Source organism: Abramis brama, assembly GCF_963993115.1.
Source record: "Abramis brama genome assembly, chromosome: 17".
In the NCBI taxonomy this organism is placed as follows: Eukaryota; Metazoa; Chordata; class Actinopteri; order Cypriniformes; family Leuciscidae; genus Abramis; species Abramis brama.
The window spans coordinates 21,778,523-21,792,580 of NC_139979.1; the positions used below are offsets into that span (position 1 = coordinate 21,778,523).

The 14,058-nt window shown below is 41.7% G+C and overlaps 2 protein-coding genes across 2 annotated transcripts in view; both read right to left on the reverse strand.

Annotated features, from left to right (window-relative positions):
• Nucleotides 1-4,439: 4,439 nt before the first annotated feature.
• The window catches only part of c4b (complement C4B (Chido/Rodgers blood group)), a 68,446-nt gene continuing 58,827 nt past the window's right edge, over nt 4,440-14,058 (reverse strand). Inside the window, exons 37-41 of the mRNA XM_084088708.1 lie at nt 12,334-12,423; nt 12,101-12,193; nt 11,873-11,956; nt 11,548-11,680; nt 4,440-5,211 (exon numbers count right to left, since the gene is read on the reverse strand). Coding sequence (XP_083944834.1) covers nt 5,070-5,211; nt 11,548-11,680; nt 11,873-11,956; nt 12,101-12,193; nt 12,334-12,423 — 542 coding nt within the window. The 3' untranslated portion in view covers nt 4,440-5,069. The remainder of the gene's footprint in view (nt 5,212-11,547; nt 11,681-11,872; nt 11,957-12,100; nt 12,194-12,333; nt 12,424-14,058) is intronic.
• On the reverse strand, nt 8,242-9,255 carry LOC311067103 (uncharacterized protein). Its single transcript, XM_084088709.1, has 2 exons — nt 9,116-9,255; nt 8,242-9,030 (listed from the first exon to the last, which is right to left on the reverse strand). Exons 1-2 carry the CDS (start codon nt 9,123-9,125, stop codon nt 8,381-8,383), a joined length of 660 nt encoding a protein of 219 aa, XP_083944835.1. The 5' UTR covers nt 9,126-9,255; the 3' UTR covers nt 8,242-8,380.

Sequence of the window (14,058 nt, forward strand, 5' to 3'; positions counted from 1 at the left end):
CAAGTTATATTCACTCTCTGCTCCAGAGAGGGAGGCTATGGAGAAATATATTTCTGATTCTCTAGCAACGGGGTTCATCCGTCCTTCCTCTTCTCCAGCGGGGGCGGGGTTCTTTTTTGTGGGGAAGAAGGACGGGTCCCTGCGACCTTGTATTGACTACCGGGGGCTGAACAGCATCACGGTAAAGAATACTTATCCTTTGCCGTTGATGTCTTCAGCCTTCGAGAGGTTGCAGGGAGCGTCTATCTTCACAAAATTGGATTTAGGTAATGCTTATCATTTGGTTCGCATCAGGGAGGGGGATGAATGGAAGACCGCCTTTAACACCCCCAGGGGGCACTTTGAATACTTGGTCATGCCCTTCGGGCTGTCCAACTCCCCAGCGGTCTTCCAAGCACTTGTCAACGACGTGCTGCGAGACATGGTCGATCAGTTCATATATGTCTACCTGGACGACATATTGATTTTTTCTTCGTCTCTCCAGGAACATGTGCAGCACGTCCGACAAGTGCTCCAGAGGTTGCTAGAGAATGGGCTTTTTGTCAAGGCGGAGAAATGTGATTTTCATGCACAGTCTGTTCCTTTTTTAGGTTACATCGTGTCGGTTGAGGGAATGCGTATGGATCCTGAGAAGATCAAGGCTGTGGTAGAATGGCCAAACCCAGATTCCCGTAAGGCCCTACAGAGGTTTCTGGGATTCGCCAATTTCTACCGGCGTTTCATTCGCAATTTCAACCAACTAGCCGCACCTCTGACCGCCTTGACCTCCCCCAGAACAACGTTCAGGTGGTCAGACGCAGCCGAGGCTGCATTTACCAAACTTAAAGGTTGCTTCGTTTCAGCCCCCATCCTGATAACCCCTGATCCTTCACATCAGTTCGTGGTGGAGGTCGATGCGTCAGAGGTGGGGGTAGGTGCAGTGCTATCCCAGCGCTCTCCCTCAGACGACAAGATGCATCCTTGCGCGTTTTTGTCTCATCGTCTGTCCTCGGCCGAACGCAATTATGACATTGGTAACAGAGAGTTGTTGGCAGTTAAGTTAGCATTGGAGGAATGGCGCCACTGGTTAGAAGGGTCGGGGGTACCTTTTATCGTCTGGACCGATCATAAGAACTTGGAATACATTAGAACGGCTAAAAGATTAAACTCCAGGCAGGCTCGGTGGGCTCTTTTTTTCGGTCGTTTTGATTTTACTCTCTCGTACCGCCCGGGTCCCAAAAACATCAAACCCGATTCTTTATCACGTATTTTTGACCGTTCCGAACGCCCGTCTACTCCCGAGTGCATTTTACCTGAGACCCTATTTGTCTCTACACTCACATGGGAGGTCGAATCGAAGGTCAAAACGGCCTTAGAAGGGGTAACGCCTCCGGCCCGTTGCCCACCGAACCGTTTATTTGTGCCTGAGGGTTTACGGTCCAGCGTTATTCAGTGGGGACATTGTTCCAATGTTGCTTGTCATCCAGGAGTCAGTCGTACTAAATTTCTAGTCAAGCAACGATTTTGGTGGCTTCTCATGACTTGTGACGTTCACAATTTTGTCTTGACTTGCTCAGTTTGTGCCACTGGTAAGACTTCCAATGGACCCCCAGATGGGTTACTTCAACCGCTGCCAGTTCCTTCGAGACCGGCCACCGCCCACGCCTTTGTCCAGAGGTGTCACCGCACTTGGACTAGAGCCCGTGAGACTCTACTCCAAGTGGGGGCGCGCACCAAGGCTAAAGCCGACCGCCACCGGTCTAGGCCTCCCGTATACGTCGCTGGTCAAAAAGTGTGGCTTTCTACCAAGAACATTCCTCTCCGCTCCGTGTCTAATAAACTTGCACCCAAATTCATTGGCCCGTTTACTGTCACCAAGATCATTAGTCCGGTGGCAGTCCGCCTCAACCTTCCTCCGGCGTACAGGAGAATTCATCCCGTCTTTCATGTATCTAAAATAAAGCCCGTTTTTCGTTCACTCCTTTGTCAGATCGTTGTTTGTGAGTCCCGGTTGTGTTTGATCCCGTCTTCATTCTAGTCTTGTGCCTTCTTCGTTCCTGTTCATGTTCCTGTGGATGTTCACTCTGGATTCGTCACGTCTCATCAGCACTTCTCATCACGGCACTCATCTGACCATCGAAGTCCCTGCGCCACTATGCTGTTTCTCTCTGGACTGCACCTATCATCATTTCTATTGTTCAATAAAGAGAGTTTTACTCGCATACTGTTTCTGTGTTTCCATCATGACAATTCTTGTTTAACACCATGTAAGTTAGGCTAATCCTCCGAAACGAGTTTGCAGCAGAAGGCACGAACAGAGCGAAATGTTATTTATGAGTAACGTTATTATATGAGTAACGTTAAACTGTATTAATAAATGAGACTGAAAATGTAGTTGATAAGACAATTGAATGCAATAGAGTTTAGATTACAAAACATTAATGCCACGATTTTAATATGCATAAGTTAAATAGGAATATGAACAAATTTGTACGTCGGTAAAGTTGTAAATAAATTACGTTTTTTTTGCTGTCAATACGTACATATTATACGTTTTAGTGCTGTAAATACGTTAGTATTATATTTTTCTGTGTGTATAAAACGTAAATAAATGTACGTATGGTAGAACTACACTTTACGTAAAAATACACACGTATTCTCATGAGATCACGCTGGATATCCACAAACACAGTATTTCATAGTAAACATTGGTCTAAACATTATAATATGTAAGTGTAAACACTCATACTAGCCTACTTTTATATCATGCTGTTTTATATTATTGAGCATAAAATACCCTTGTGTCATACATGTATATTTATTTAGCATTTAAAGGTTGCCTACCATATAGTTCGTATTTCAACATGCTTCTGTCGATTTCATACATTTTAGTCTGGCACCAGTTTAACTAGTACAATGTGAAGTTTATGCAACAATAACACGCTATCTAATATAAGTGAGAATACATTTCTTACCTTAAAAATCTTCAAATCGTGTTCTTCTTCTTCTGAAGTAAATCCAAGGTAGACTCACAGCGTGTCTTCCAAACTCGATGAAAAATAGAGGAATGAGGAAGTTTGAAGCTTTGTTTTGAGGTGATGGGGCGATTACAGGTTTACTTCCTTCACGTGGACGATTAGCATGTGAATCGCTTGTGCACACGTGGTCACATCAGAGATGTTCACAAGTCTGAAGTCTTTAAGCTGGAGTCCGAGTCAAGGCTGAAGTCTTTATCACTGGAGTCTGAATCAAGTCTGGAGTCTTTTGTCACAAGTCAGAGTCGAGTCTCGAGTCATTTCATGCCTTACAAAAAAATAATAATAATTATCATACTCAAAAATCCTATTATTTGTATTATATAGACAAAATATATGATCTTTCTATTATCTGTTTTGTTTGTAATAAAGGTCCTAAGATGTAATACGATAAAACAATTGTCCTGGCAACAAGAGTTATTTTCAACACAATCGCTAAGTGGATGCAAGATGGTGCCAGTAGCGGTTTGTTATACTGCGTTGTTATTGACGACAGTCATTATCTGAAAATATCAAACCTCGGAATGTGTAAGTCAATAGAAAACTGTACGCATGATGATTGCGATAGACAGACTCTCTCATAGACATAGGCCTACATTAAGAGAGAGAAAAGCTGGATATACTACGAAAAGATTGATAAAAAAGTAAAACATAGTGCTAGGTTTCAAGGCTAGATATTTTTTGTTATGTTTAAACAGGCTTGCAATCCAAAGGAGCCATGCAGCTACACCACAGTATAATATGTGGATGCGATGTCTCATAAAATTTGTCGTTCCGGTGTCTTTAATTGTTTTCCCACATTCTTTGCATCCAGACGATTTGACATGTTAATAAACCCAAATGAAAGAACATGGCACGGTTGCTCCAGTCATGTTTCATGGGACTTTCATTATGACATTTCGTAGTTTACGCGCAATACACGGACATACACAATCAAATTCTATGACTATATAGGGTCTGAACTACCGCGTCACGTAGGGAAATATATGTGTGACGCAGATATTATAAAACCATTCAAAAAAAATATATATATTATTTTTTATTTATTATATCAGTAGCTAAGGATTAAAGACTTGCGTCATTTTTAAAATATTCACGAGTTCTTTTTGTGTTCAGTCGAGTCTGAAGTCATTTCAGGTCGAGTCTGAGTCAAGTCTGAAGTCCATAAAAATGTGACTCGAGTCCGAGTCTCTAACTCGAGTGCCCATCTCTGGGTCACGTTAGAGATAATGAGCAGAGGCTTGAAAAACTGTACCTCTTGTTGGTTTCATACGGATTACTTAGATAATATTTGTTTTTGATATGAATTATATCATTTAAAAATAGATAATTCAAGATTTCTAAAGACATATCTCCCATGTCTGTGTAGCAAGTATTCACTGAGTTACAGAATGTTTCAGAATGGACTTCACACTGAGAGAGATGGCAGAACGCGCATCATGTTTATTTTCCTTATTTCACGAATATCACAACATTTTGTTTTTATTATGAGTGAACACAAATAAAAGTAGACATTTAACAGTTTTGAATAATATATAACACTTATATGTCTGACAAAAATGATTTGAGTCTTAGTTATTTGAATCTCTTTCGCACTGATAAGAAAAAAAGCGAGGCTGTCGTGCCGGCCGACCCCAGGGGGTTAAGTGGGTACATTAATTAATTAATTGACTTTTTTTAACCACTCTGCGTGCCTTCCCTGACATGCTCTGGCACCCCCCTGGGGAGAAGTGCCCCACGCTTTGAAAACCCCTGCCCTATACGAAAAATTTATGGAAAAATATATTTCTGAAACTAACACAGCTGAAAAAGTGAGTGGACACTAACACACTCTAATGTGATTTAGTTACTGATTAAGTTACTGACTCTTAAATGTTTTGTAAGCATGTTTATTTTAAGACATGATTACAGATAAAGCAAATGTATGTCTTATAGGTTCTTCTCAGTTATCATAATTTGTAGCATAAAAATAAATGATGGTTAATTGAGGATAAATGTAGATTCCTCTGCTGTAGTGATGTGAAATAATAAAAATTCCCCCAATTGCAGTTCAAACTACACGTTACACCCATCAACTTGGTACTCTTTCACAAAATCTTTCAGTTCTTTGCAGTAAATCCTGTTGACTGATGCTTTGCATATTGAGGTTGATAGCTTCTGCTCGACCCATGTCTTTGAATCCAGCAGGTACTGCATGCTGAGAGAGAGAGAGAGAGAGAGAGAGAGAGAGAGAGAGAGAGAGAGAGAGAGAGAGAGAGAGAGTTCATGTCTATTAGATTTAGGGTCTTCTATATGCTAGTGCAGCTGTTTTCAAAGTTTTTGATGTGAAGGACCCCAAAATATAACAAACTTATTCAAGGGATCCTACATTCTCTGAGAAGGGAACGAGACACTAATGGGAACGCCTTTGTGTGATTGTTTCTCAAGCATGTGTAAAATCAGTCCAGTTGCATGGCGGAACGTCAGCCCGTAGTGTGTGACTTCATGACCAGGAAGCTATATAGCGCACCCAGAACAAACAATATCAACTTCTGATTGGCTGAAGCAAGTCAATTGCAGGCATGAATGTCAATTACAGGAAGTATGGCAGGGTGACTTAGCATCTCGTTCACTTTTTTAGAGAACCATGGTTACAGTCGTAATCTGAGACGTTCCCTTTCAAGGGAATTTGCACTCTCTGTCGGAAGTAGCAATGATATAGGAATGATAATACCCACTCCGCCATACTGACAAGTGCCTGTCTATAGGCTCAAAGGGTGCTGTAGACAGACATTCTACTACTGCCAAATCCCAAGCCAGAACCCTCACATGGCTTGCAGGCCTCAGCCTCAAAGCACCACGTAGGAAATGGGGCACCAGTGGGTTTCTCGCCAATGGCTCATCACCCAAAGAAGTGTGGTAAGAATCTATGGCTGCCACGCACACCTTTAGAGGGGAGGGGGATAGCCCTGCAAAAAATCAATCTTGAAGGAACTCCAGTACTGAACCAACTGGGAAGTTAACTAGATCTATCCAACAACCTCTGCACCATGAAATGAAAACTCCCCACTTCAAGGGATATAGTTAACTAATGGAGGGAGTTCTAAAGTTAAGAATGGTCTCAACAACCTTGGTTGAGAGACCAGGATTTAGGAGCTGGTCCACCTCAGGGGCCAAACCCACAGTTTCCAGTCCGGGCAGGGGTGAAGGATTGAGCCCCCTGCCTGAGACAGAAGGTCCCTTCTGACGGGAATCTCCCATGGAGAGCCATTGAGAAGAATTCGAGGAGAGACATTAGGTCCAATAACCATACTTGGGCCAGCCAGAACATGGTTACTAAGAGTGGACTAATGCTGTCCAGGCAAACTCTCTCTCGAACTCCCGGGATCTGAGTAATCTGGGGAAAAGTATACAGACGTGGCCTCGGCCTCGTCTGTACCATGGCATTGAAGCCCAGCAGGGCTGGATGCATGAGGGAGAACCAGAGCGGACAGTGTGGTGTTTATTGAGAAGCAAACAAGTCCACTTTTGCCTGGCCGAATTCCTTCCAAATTAATTCCACCAACTCGGGTTAGAGTCTCAATTCCCTGGGCCTCAGCCCCTGCCTTGATAGGATGTCTGCACCCTGATTTAAGTGTCCAGGGATATACTGTTCACTGCTCTAAAGGAGAGCAGCTTACCCCAGGATTTCTCCCCAGCACATGAGGAAGTGCCTGTCGTAAGCATTCTGCAATGACAATGTGCCCCAACACAGGACCTTGAGACAAGAACCAAGGTTTCTACCACATCACCAAGGTACAAAGACACTTGCGTGTAACCTTGATCAAGAGGAATGGGTTGCCCCTTGGGGAAAACCCCTTGGTCTTGAGCCACCACTGCAAAGGTTTCATGTACATCAAGCCAAAAGGTATCACATTGGACACATCTGCCATCAGATCTAACAGTCTCTGAAACTGTTTCACAGTGAATGAGTATGGCACAGACGTGCTTGCATCATCATTGAGTCCCATACCACTTCCAAAAAAGTGGTCCTCTGTAGTGGAGAATGCACACTTTTCTTGGTGTTAGCCTTAACCCCAATTCCCTCATATGGGTGAGGACAACATCTCAATCCTGAACCGCTATATGCTCAGATTGATCACGAATCAACCAAATCATTGACATAATTTAGTATGCCCTGGAGTCGCAGCGGAGCCATAGCTGCATCCACGCACTTTGTGAAGGTACTGGGTGACAATGCTAGGCTGGAAGGAAGAACCCGATACTGGTAAGGTTCACCTCGAAAGCAAACCTGAGGAACTTCCTGTGCTGAGGAAGGATGGATACATATAAGTATGTGTCCTTGAGGTCTATTGTGACAAATCAGTCCTCTGATCTGATTTGATCTGATCCGAGTCACGATTAGTTTCAAAGTCAACATTTTGAACTTGAACTTTTTTTAATTTAAAGTTCAGTTGGCGCAGATCTAGAATTGTATCCCACACAGCTTTCCATACATTTCCACTGTGTTTTGGATCATCGGAGATGAGCTTGCAGCTCCCAATGCCCGCAGTGGAAGGGGACGGGGATTGCCTCTACCTATTGGTGCTGGATGGTTAGTGTGGAAGTCGGTCAGTAGTCATGGGTCCAGAATGTTGTCACAAGCAACCCAAAATCTTTCCTATTTTAGGTGGTCGCCCCGTCGTCGAGAGTCCAGAATGGTGTTGCTTTTGTAGATGTGTCCTTTATCTGCATCCACTGGAGGAGGAGCAGGTACGTCATCTGATTCTGCACCAGACCCGAGGACTAGTGAACGGTTTGTGTAGTGATACGTGGAATGAAGTTGAAATACAGTAGTGAGGTGGAAGGTTCAGTCGGTATGTGACTTCGTTGATCTGCCTCTGGATGGGCAGACATAGCTGGGACTTAGCTTGCGACAGGGCAGTCGAAGACTGATGTCTCTGGTGGAGAGCCAGACCTTCTGTCCCTATTAGTATTTGGGGTTTGCAGCTCTTATTATGTCGGCCTGGCTCTTTTGCTCCAAACTGCCCTTTGCAGATGGATTCGATAGATTAGAATGTCTTCGATGTAGATGATGACGAAGCGGTGGAAGAACACTTTGTTCATGAATCCATGGAATACGGAGGGTGAGTTGGACAACCCGTACTGCATCAGGAGGTACTCGTAGTGGCCCGATAGTGTAACAAAGGTGGTTTTCTATTCGTCACCCTCACTTATCCGGTTGAGGTTGCATGCACTCCGCAGGTCCAACTTGGTGAAGATACAAGCTCCATGTAACTGCTCCAGGGCTGTTGGGACCAGAGGAAGAGGGTAACGGTACTTTATGGAGTGCAGTAATCAATGCAGGGCCGCAAGCCTCTGTCCTTTTTTCCCCAAAAAGAAAAAGATCAAAGTGGCATGGAAAGTAGATTGACAAAGAATTCTTGCTTAAGAGCCTCCTCAATGTACTCCTCCATTGCCTTCTGTTCTAGGATGAACAGTGGCCCAGGCAGCAGGTCGATGGCACAATCCCATGGCCGTTGTGGTGGTAATTTGGTCGCTAGCTGCTTGCTAAAGACATCCTGGAACACCCGGTACTCAAGGGGGATCTCCTGATGATTGGAAGTTTCTGGTCTCTCAATGATGGTGGAGTTGACATCAATGATTTTTGTAGAAGTTGTTCTGGTGAAGGGTTGTTTGACAGACAGTTTCTTGACAGGTTGTAAGCAGTTCTCAAAACAGGAATCACTCCATTGTAGAATCTCACCACTATTCCAGCAAACGAAAGGAAAGTGTTGTAGCATCCACGGGCGTCCCAGGATGACGTCAGCGGTGGAACCATCAAGCACCATGACTGAAATCTCCTCCTGATGGAGGCATCTGATGTGGAGCGTCACAGTGGGGGTGCAATGTTGAATGTAGCCATAGCCCAATGGCTTTCCCAGGATTGAGTGGATGTTTTGAACTTGTGAGCAGGGTCTTTCCTGGAGGTAGAGCTTGCGCAGAGAGTCAAGGGAGATGAAGTTGCCTGCTGACCCAGGGCCAATGAGTGCTTTCGCTGAAACAGAATGGCGGGAAGCCATCACTTTGACATCAGTTCTGGTCAAGAGTGTAATAGAAGGTGGTATTTGGATAGTACTCACCACTGGGCATGGTTGTCGAACAGGGAAATTATATACACAATTTTCGCTCGATCATTGTGGAAGAGCTGGGGCTGAATCTTGAAGAATAAAGAGCATTGTCACAGAAACCCGCTGCCTTCCTCAGCCTCGCTGGTTGGGCCATGGGACTGGCAGAGGCAGTGGGTAAAGAAGTGGTGACGGTGGTTGGAATGATTGACAGAGTGCTTGAACCAGTTCGGCAAATGGATCTAGAGGTGGATTACTGAATTTGCTTGATTCTATTCCACGTTGCATTGTTGGTCTGGTCTTCTGTCAGCAAACAGAAGAGTGCAACACACAGGTAACTTCCACACAGGTTGTTTATTGCAGATATGGGTAGGAAATAAGCAATGCAAGCAGATGAGTGACTTGAGTTAAATGATATACAGTAAACACAGCAGAGTATAACAGTTCTTATCTTTGTAGGTGAAGACTGAAGTAAACTGGATGGTTGGAGACTGAAGATGACTGAAAACGAATAAAGACTGAAGAGGAACAGATCAACAGGTAAGTATTTCAGGTGGGTAGTCAGTTAGTAGCTCGGTAGGAACAACAAGACCAGACAATGGTGAACAGAGGAGTGACTGCTTATTTAGAGAGTCCTTGATGAGCTGGTTCAGGTGTTGTTGAATTCTGGTGATTGTGAATGAGTGGGTGGAACAGAGAGGACTGGTGCTGAGGGTGTGACTGGTTCTGTGACAACCCTCACCTATTACCTCTTCACCTACTTATTGTGGACTGTTTCAAAAAGAGTTTAACTTGGATATTCAATAAGCTTTTCACTTTTATTTAGCCTCTGTCCCAACTTCTTTGGAGTGTATAGCAGCCATCAAAATCCAAACTTGTTATAATTACAAAATACAATTAAGTTGTTCAGTGAAAACATTGGAAATCTTTTCTTTGTACTATTGCCAGTTAAATAAAGTTGAAAGATAATTTATAAATCACATATTCTTCATTTGATTGCATTTTAAAATACTGTCAAAACAATAAAATAATTGCTATTAATCTCATGATTTCCATCTTTAGGAAGCAAAATGAAACTATGATACAATAAAATTTTATTCTGTAAATGTGTCAAAGCTACTCTTTAACATTTCATTAATATCTCAAGTTAAAGGTATAGTGGAGGATTTTCCCGAATTTTAGAAAAGAACTGCCCTCTCCACTTTTTGAAAAAATGCACATGCGCAACACTCTACCTGCTCCCGAGAGGGAACGCCTATTAAACGTGTGCACGAGAGAGCATGCACGAGCCTAGTTCTCCTTGTGCACGCTCTGTTTACAAGTTGCTGTCTGCATGGCTCATACAAGCCTACTTTCCAAAATAATATTTGCACTTTTTCCACTATGACATCGCTAATCATAGCTTACATTAACGTTTACTAGCAGTGATTTTAAATGGATTTCTCCAAATAGCATGCCAAACTTTACCTGTCGAGTAGAAACTTCGGGACTGAGGCATCAGTGGGAAGCCCAACCTGTGCTTTTAGCGCATGCCAGCGTGTGAAATATTCTCCCAAAAACACTCTGGTCTTGTTTCTTTCTTCAGAGGCCTTTCTCTTCTTGTCATACAATTCTTAGACACTTTTTCTCTTGCGACCCTCAGACATTTAGAAAAAACCCGGTGAGAACGGCGAGCTTCAATGAATGGCTGAAACCGTAGCTCACCACACATATACACCCGAAAGTGCGCATGCGCAGAAAACGAAAACTACCTAGGGACGAGCACATACGACGGCCTTACGTAAACATATCACCAGAATGATTGACAACTAGGAGGACCAATAGTCTTGATGATCCACCCGGAAAAAGAAAATCCTCCACTATACCTTTAACATGTTAACTTTGTATGGAAGCTTGTTTCCATCAGGGAATTAAAAAAAAGGTAATTGTGACTTTTTAATCGCACAATTAGTTTTTTTCTCCTCAGAATTGTGAAATAAACTTGCAATTGCGAGTAAGAAATTCCAAATTGCAATATACAAACCCAGAATTCTGAGGAAAAAGTCAAGATTGTGAGATATAAACTCGAATAAAATATATATATTTTTTTATTCCCTGATGAAAACAAGCTTCCATAACTTTGTCTTTTCCCATGTCTACAAAAAATAGTGACTCTATTAATAGTACTACTAATAATAGTGATTCTGCATTACACAAGGTTTTGTCCAAATAAATAACATCTAGGATGAGACTGTCCCTAACCACAGCAAGTAGCAAACCATAGTTCTTGATAGGAATATAGCCTATAGGTATATTTAATAAAAAAAACAAAAACACACACACACACACACACACACACACACACACACACACACACACACACACACACACACACACACACACACACACACACACACACTTTACATTTCTACAGAAAATCCAACTGCTAAATGAAAATATGTACTTACTTTCCACTCGAGTCTTTGGTGGGGCCATCATTGCCCATGATGAGGTACGTCTCGCCCTCTTTCAGCTCACCTTTGCAGTGCTTTCTCTTGGCAAACACCCGTGTGCTGCCTGGGTTCACATCCAAGTCTCCCACTGAGGTTTAGAGGTTAAACTCTTAATTTATCTGTGCATTTCTAATAAAATAACAAGCTCAGCACATACATCCTTTATACATTTATTTCTAAAATGCTCATGACTTGATCAGTATCACTCATGATTATTCTAATGCATGCAACATTCATACTATAATTCTTAGAATAAAAAATAAAAAAAAGGATTACTTACCATTTCGGAGGACCACGTTCACAGATGTTAAATATAATATAAAGTTGCTCTCTTCAGAAACTGAATCCACAATGACTTCAAGTGCTGTCATAAAAAGAATATGAATTAGTAAATGTCATTTGTGCCCCAGTTTACCACAGTTAATAATATTTTATTGAAAATACTTGACCCTTAAAAATCTTTTAGGTTTTATTATAGTGTTTGCTTGTATAAATATGAGTCACAAACCATAGTCAATGTTGGAGTCGTAACAAGCATAATCAAATCTGTCCTTTTTGTGGATTTTCATCTCAATTGTTTTCTTCTCAGTGAAACAACCCCCTGATGACACAGAGATGATTAGATTTTTTGATGAGATACAGCTCAAACCGATTCTACAATAAATCATCAGATTAGTTATATGCTGGTTTTAAAATGGTCTTATGTTTGTTTAAATTGATAATGGATAACTGAGAACCTACTTTCTGCACATTGGCACACATCATCTGAGCACAGGAGAGAAACCATGTTGCTCCTCTTGGGGGCGCTGTACAGCACAGAACATCTCCTGTCTGTGAAAACGATGGGGATTGATATTTACATCAGTGACAAATCAGAGCATCCACAATAAAGAAAAGGGGCTTTTGAAAATCTAGTTTAAAACAAGTTTTTGGATATGTACTCCGTATTCATGTTGGTTTCAAATGGTTTTAAAAACTTTTACACCATTTTAAAGAAAGGTTTCAGTGTAACAAATCCAAATATATGTGTTGTAACTAACCATCAATTAAAAAGTAGATATATCGTTTTCTTGTAAGAATGACCCTCTTTTGATAAGATTTTATCACCATTATCATTATGAGAACAGCTGTATTTTTTTGACCACATCATTTTTTTGACCACATCACTCTCCTCGCCGGAGTTCTAATCATACACACCACCTCATTACACGCTCATTTGAATGGCTTAAAACTCTCACGCTGTCACACAGTCCGCATCTGGCCTTGTTGAAGGTTTCATGGACTCACTCTCCTTCCCATAATTGCTGTGTTTTTGGATTCCTTTCCTAAATAATGCGATAAGTGACTCTTGACTACTTACCTGAGATATTACCGGTTTCCCTTGGTTTTTAGATGTTATTTGGACGATTGTGAGCCTGAGCTCTCCAGTAAAATTCCTGTAAGAAGACTCTAGTTACCTGAAATATCACCTGTGTAGGAACTGAGAGTGGATCAGACAGGGATGATTTGTTCAAACTGGCCAAGAAGCAGAATCCTATAGAGAGTTCAAATCAACAATCCAGGGCCATATATAAGAGACCTGTCAATTCGGCGCCATCCAGTCTGAGCTAACTAACTAACTCTTCCAAAGAGCGCTTGTAAGGGATAGTTTCAAATGAAGGAACTATTAACATGTCAGCTTAAGCCAGTTAACCCATGACTAATGGTGGAAGAGATGGCACATCTTGAGCCTCACAAGTAAAACCATGAGTTAACGCCAAAGGGAGGTTTGATTCCCAATACAGAGATCCAAAACCAACAGTCTTTTCAAAGACCTCTGTTTGACCTGAGCTTTAAACACAGGAATGAAATCTCCTAAAAACCACATAGACTGCCTTTACATATCAAACTGCATCAGTTAATTCCAAAACAATGCTAGACTGACTTATAATTAAACATCATTCAACTGCATAATTCTATATCATGTCTACAACCTATATGTGTTACTATTATGCTTAGATCACACATAATTCATGCAATTGTAATAACGATTGAATGGTTTATTGGAAACGTGTCTTGTTTACTAGGTGTGTAAATTATTTATTAAATTATGGCATGGATCAAATATGTGTAAAATGTATTGCACTCTCATTATAAAATACTTGTTTAAATGATCCCCTGCTAGAGCGGGAAAGTTAAGAGACCATGTGACAAATCAGATAACATAATTTATGTGAGAGGAGTAGAAATAGTCACACCATGAACCAAAGACGATACCTTATTGGTCAGAACTCATCCGAAGGCTTGGACAAACACTCAGGACACAAAGAATTATACAAGATGACGAGACAGAGTTGAGATCAGATATGGGGAGACCTGAAAATGTGTTAAGACGGAGGTTAACACTGAAAAGCATTATGCAAGTCATCTAACTACATTTACTTAAATTATTTTCTTTTCCACTGAGAGTCTCGCTTTCTAGGTAAA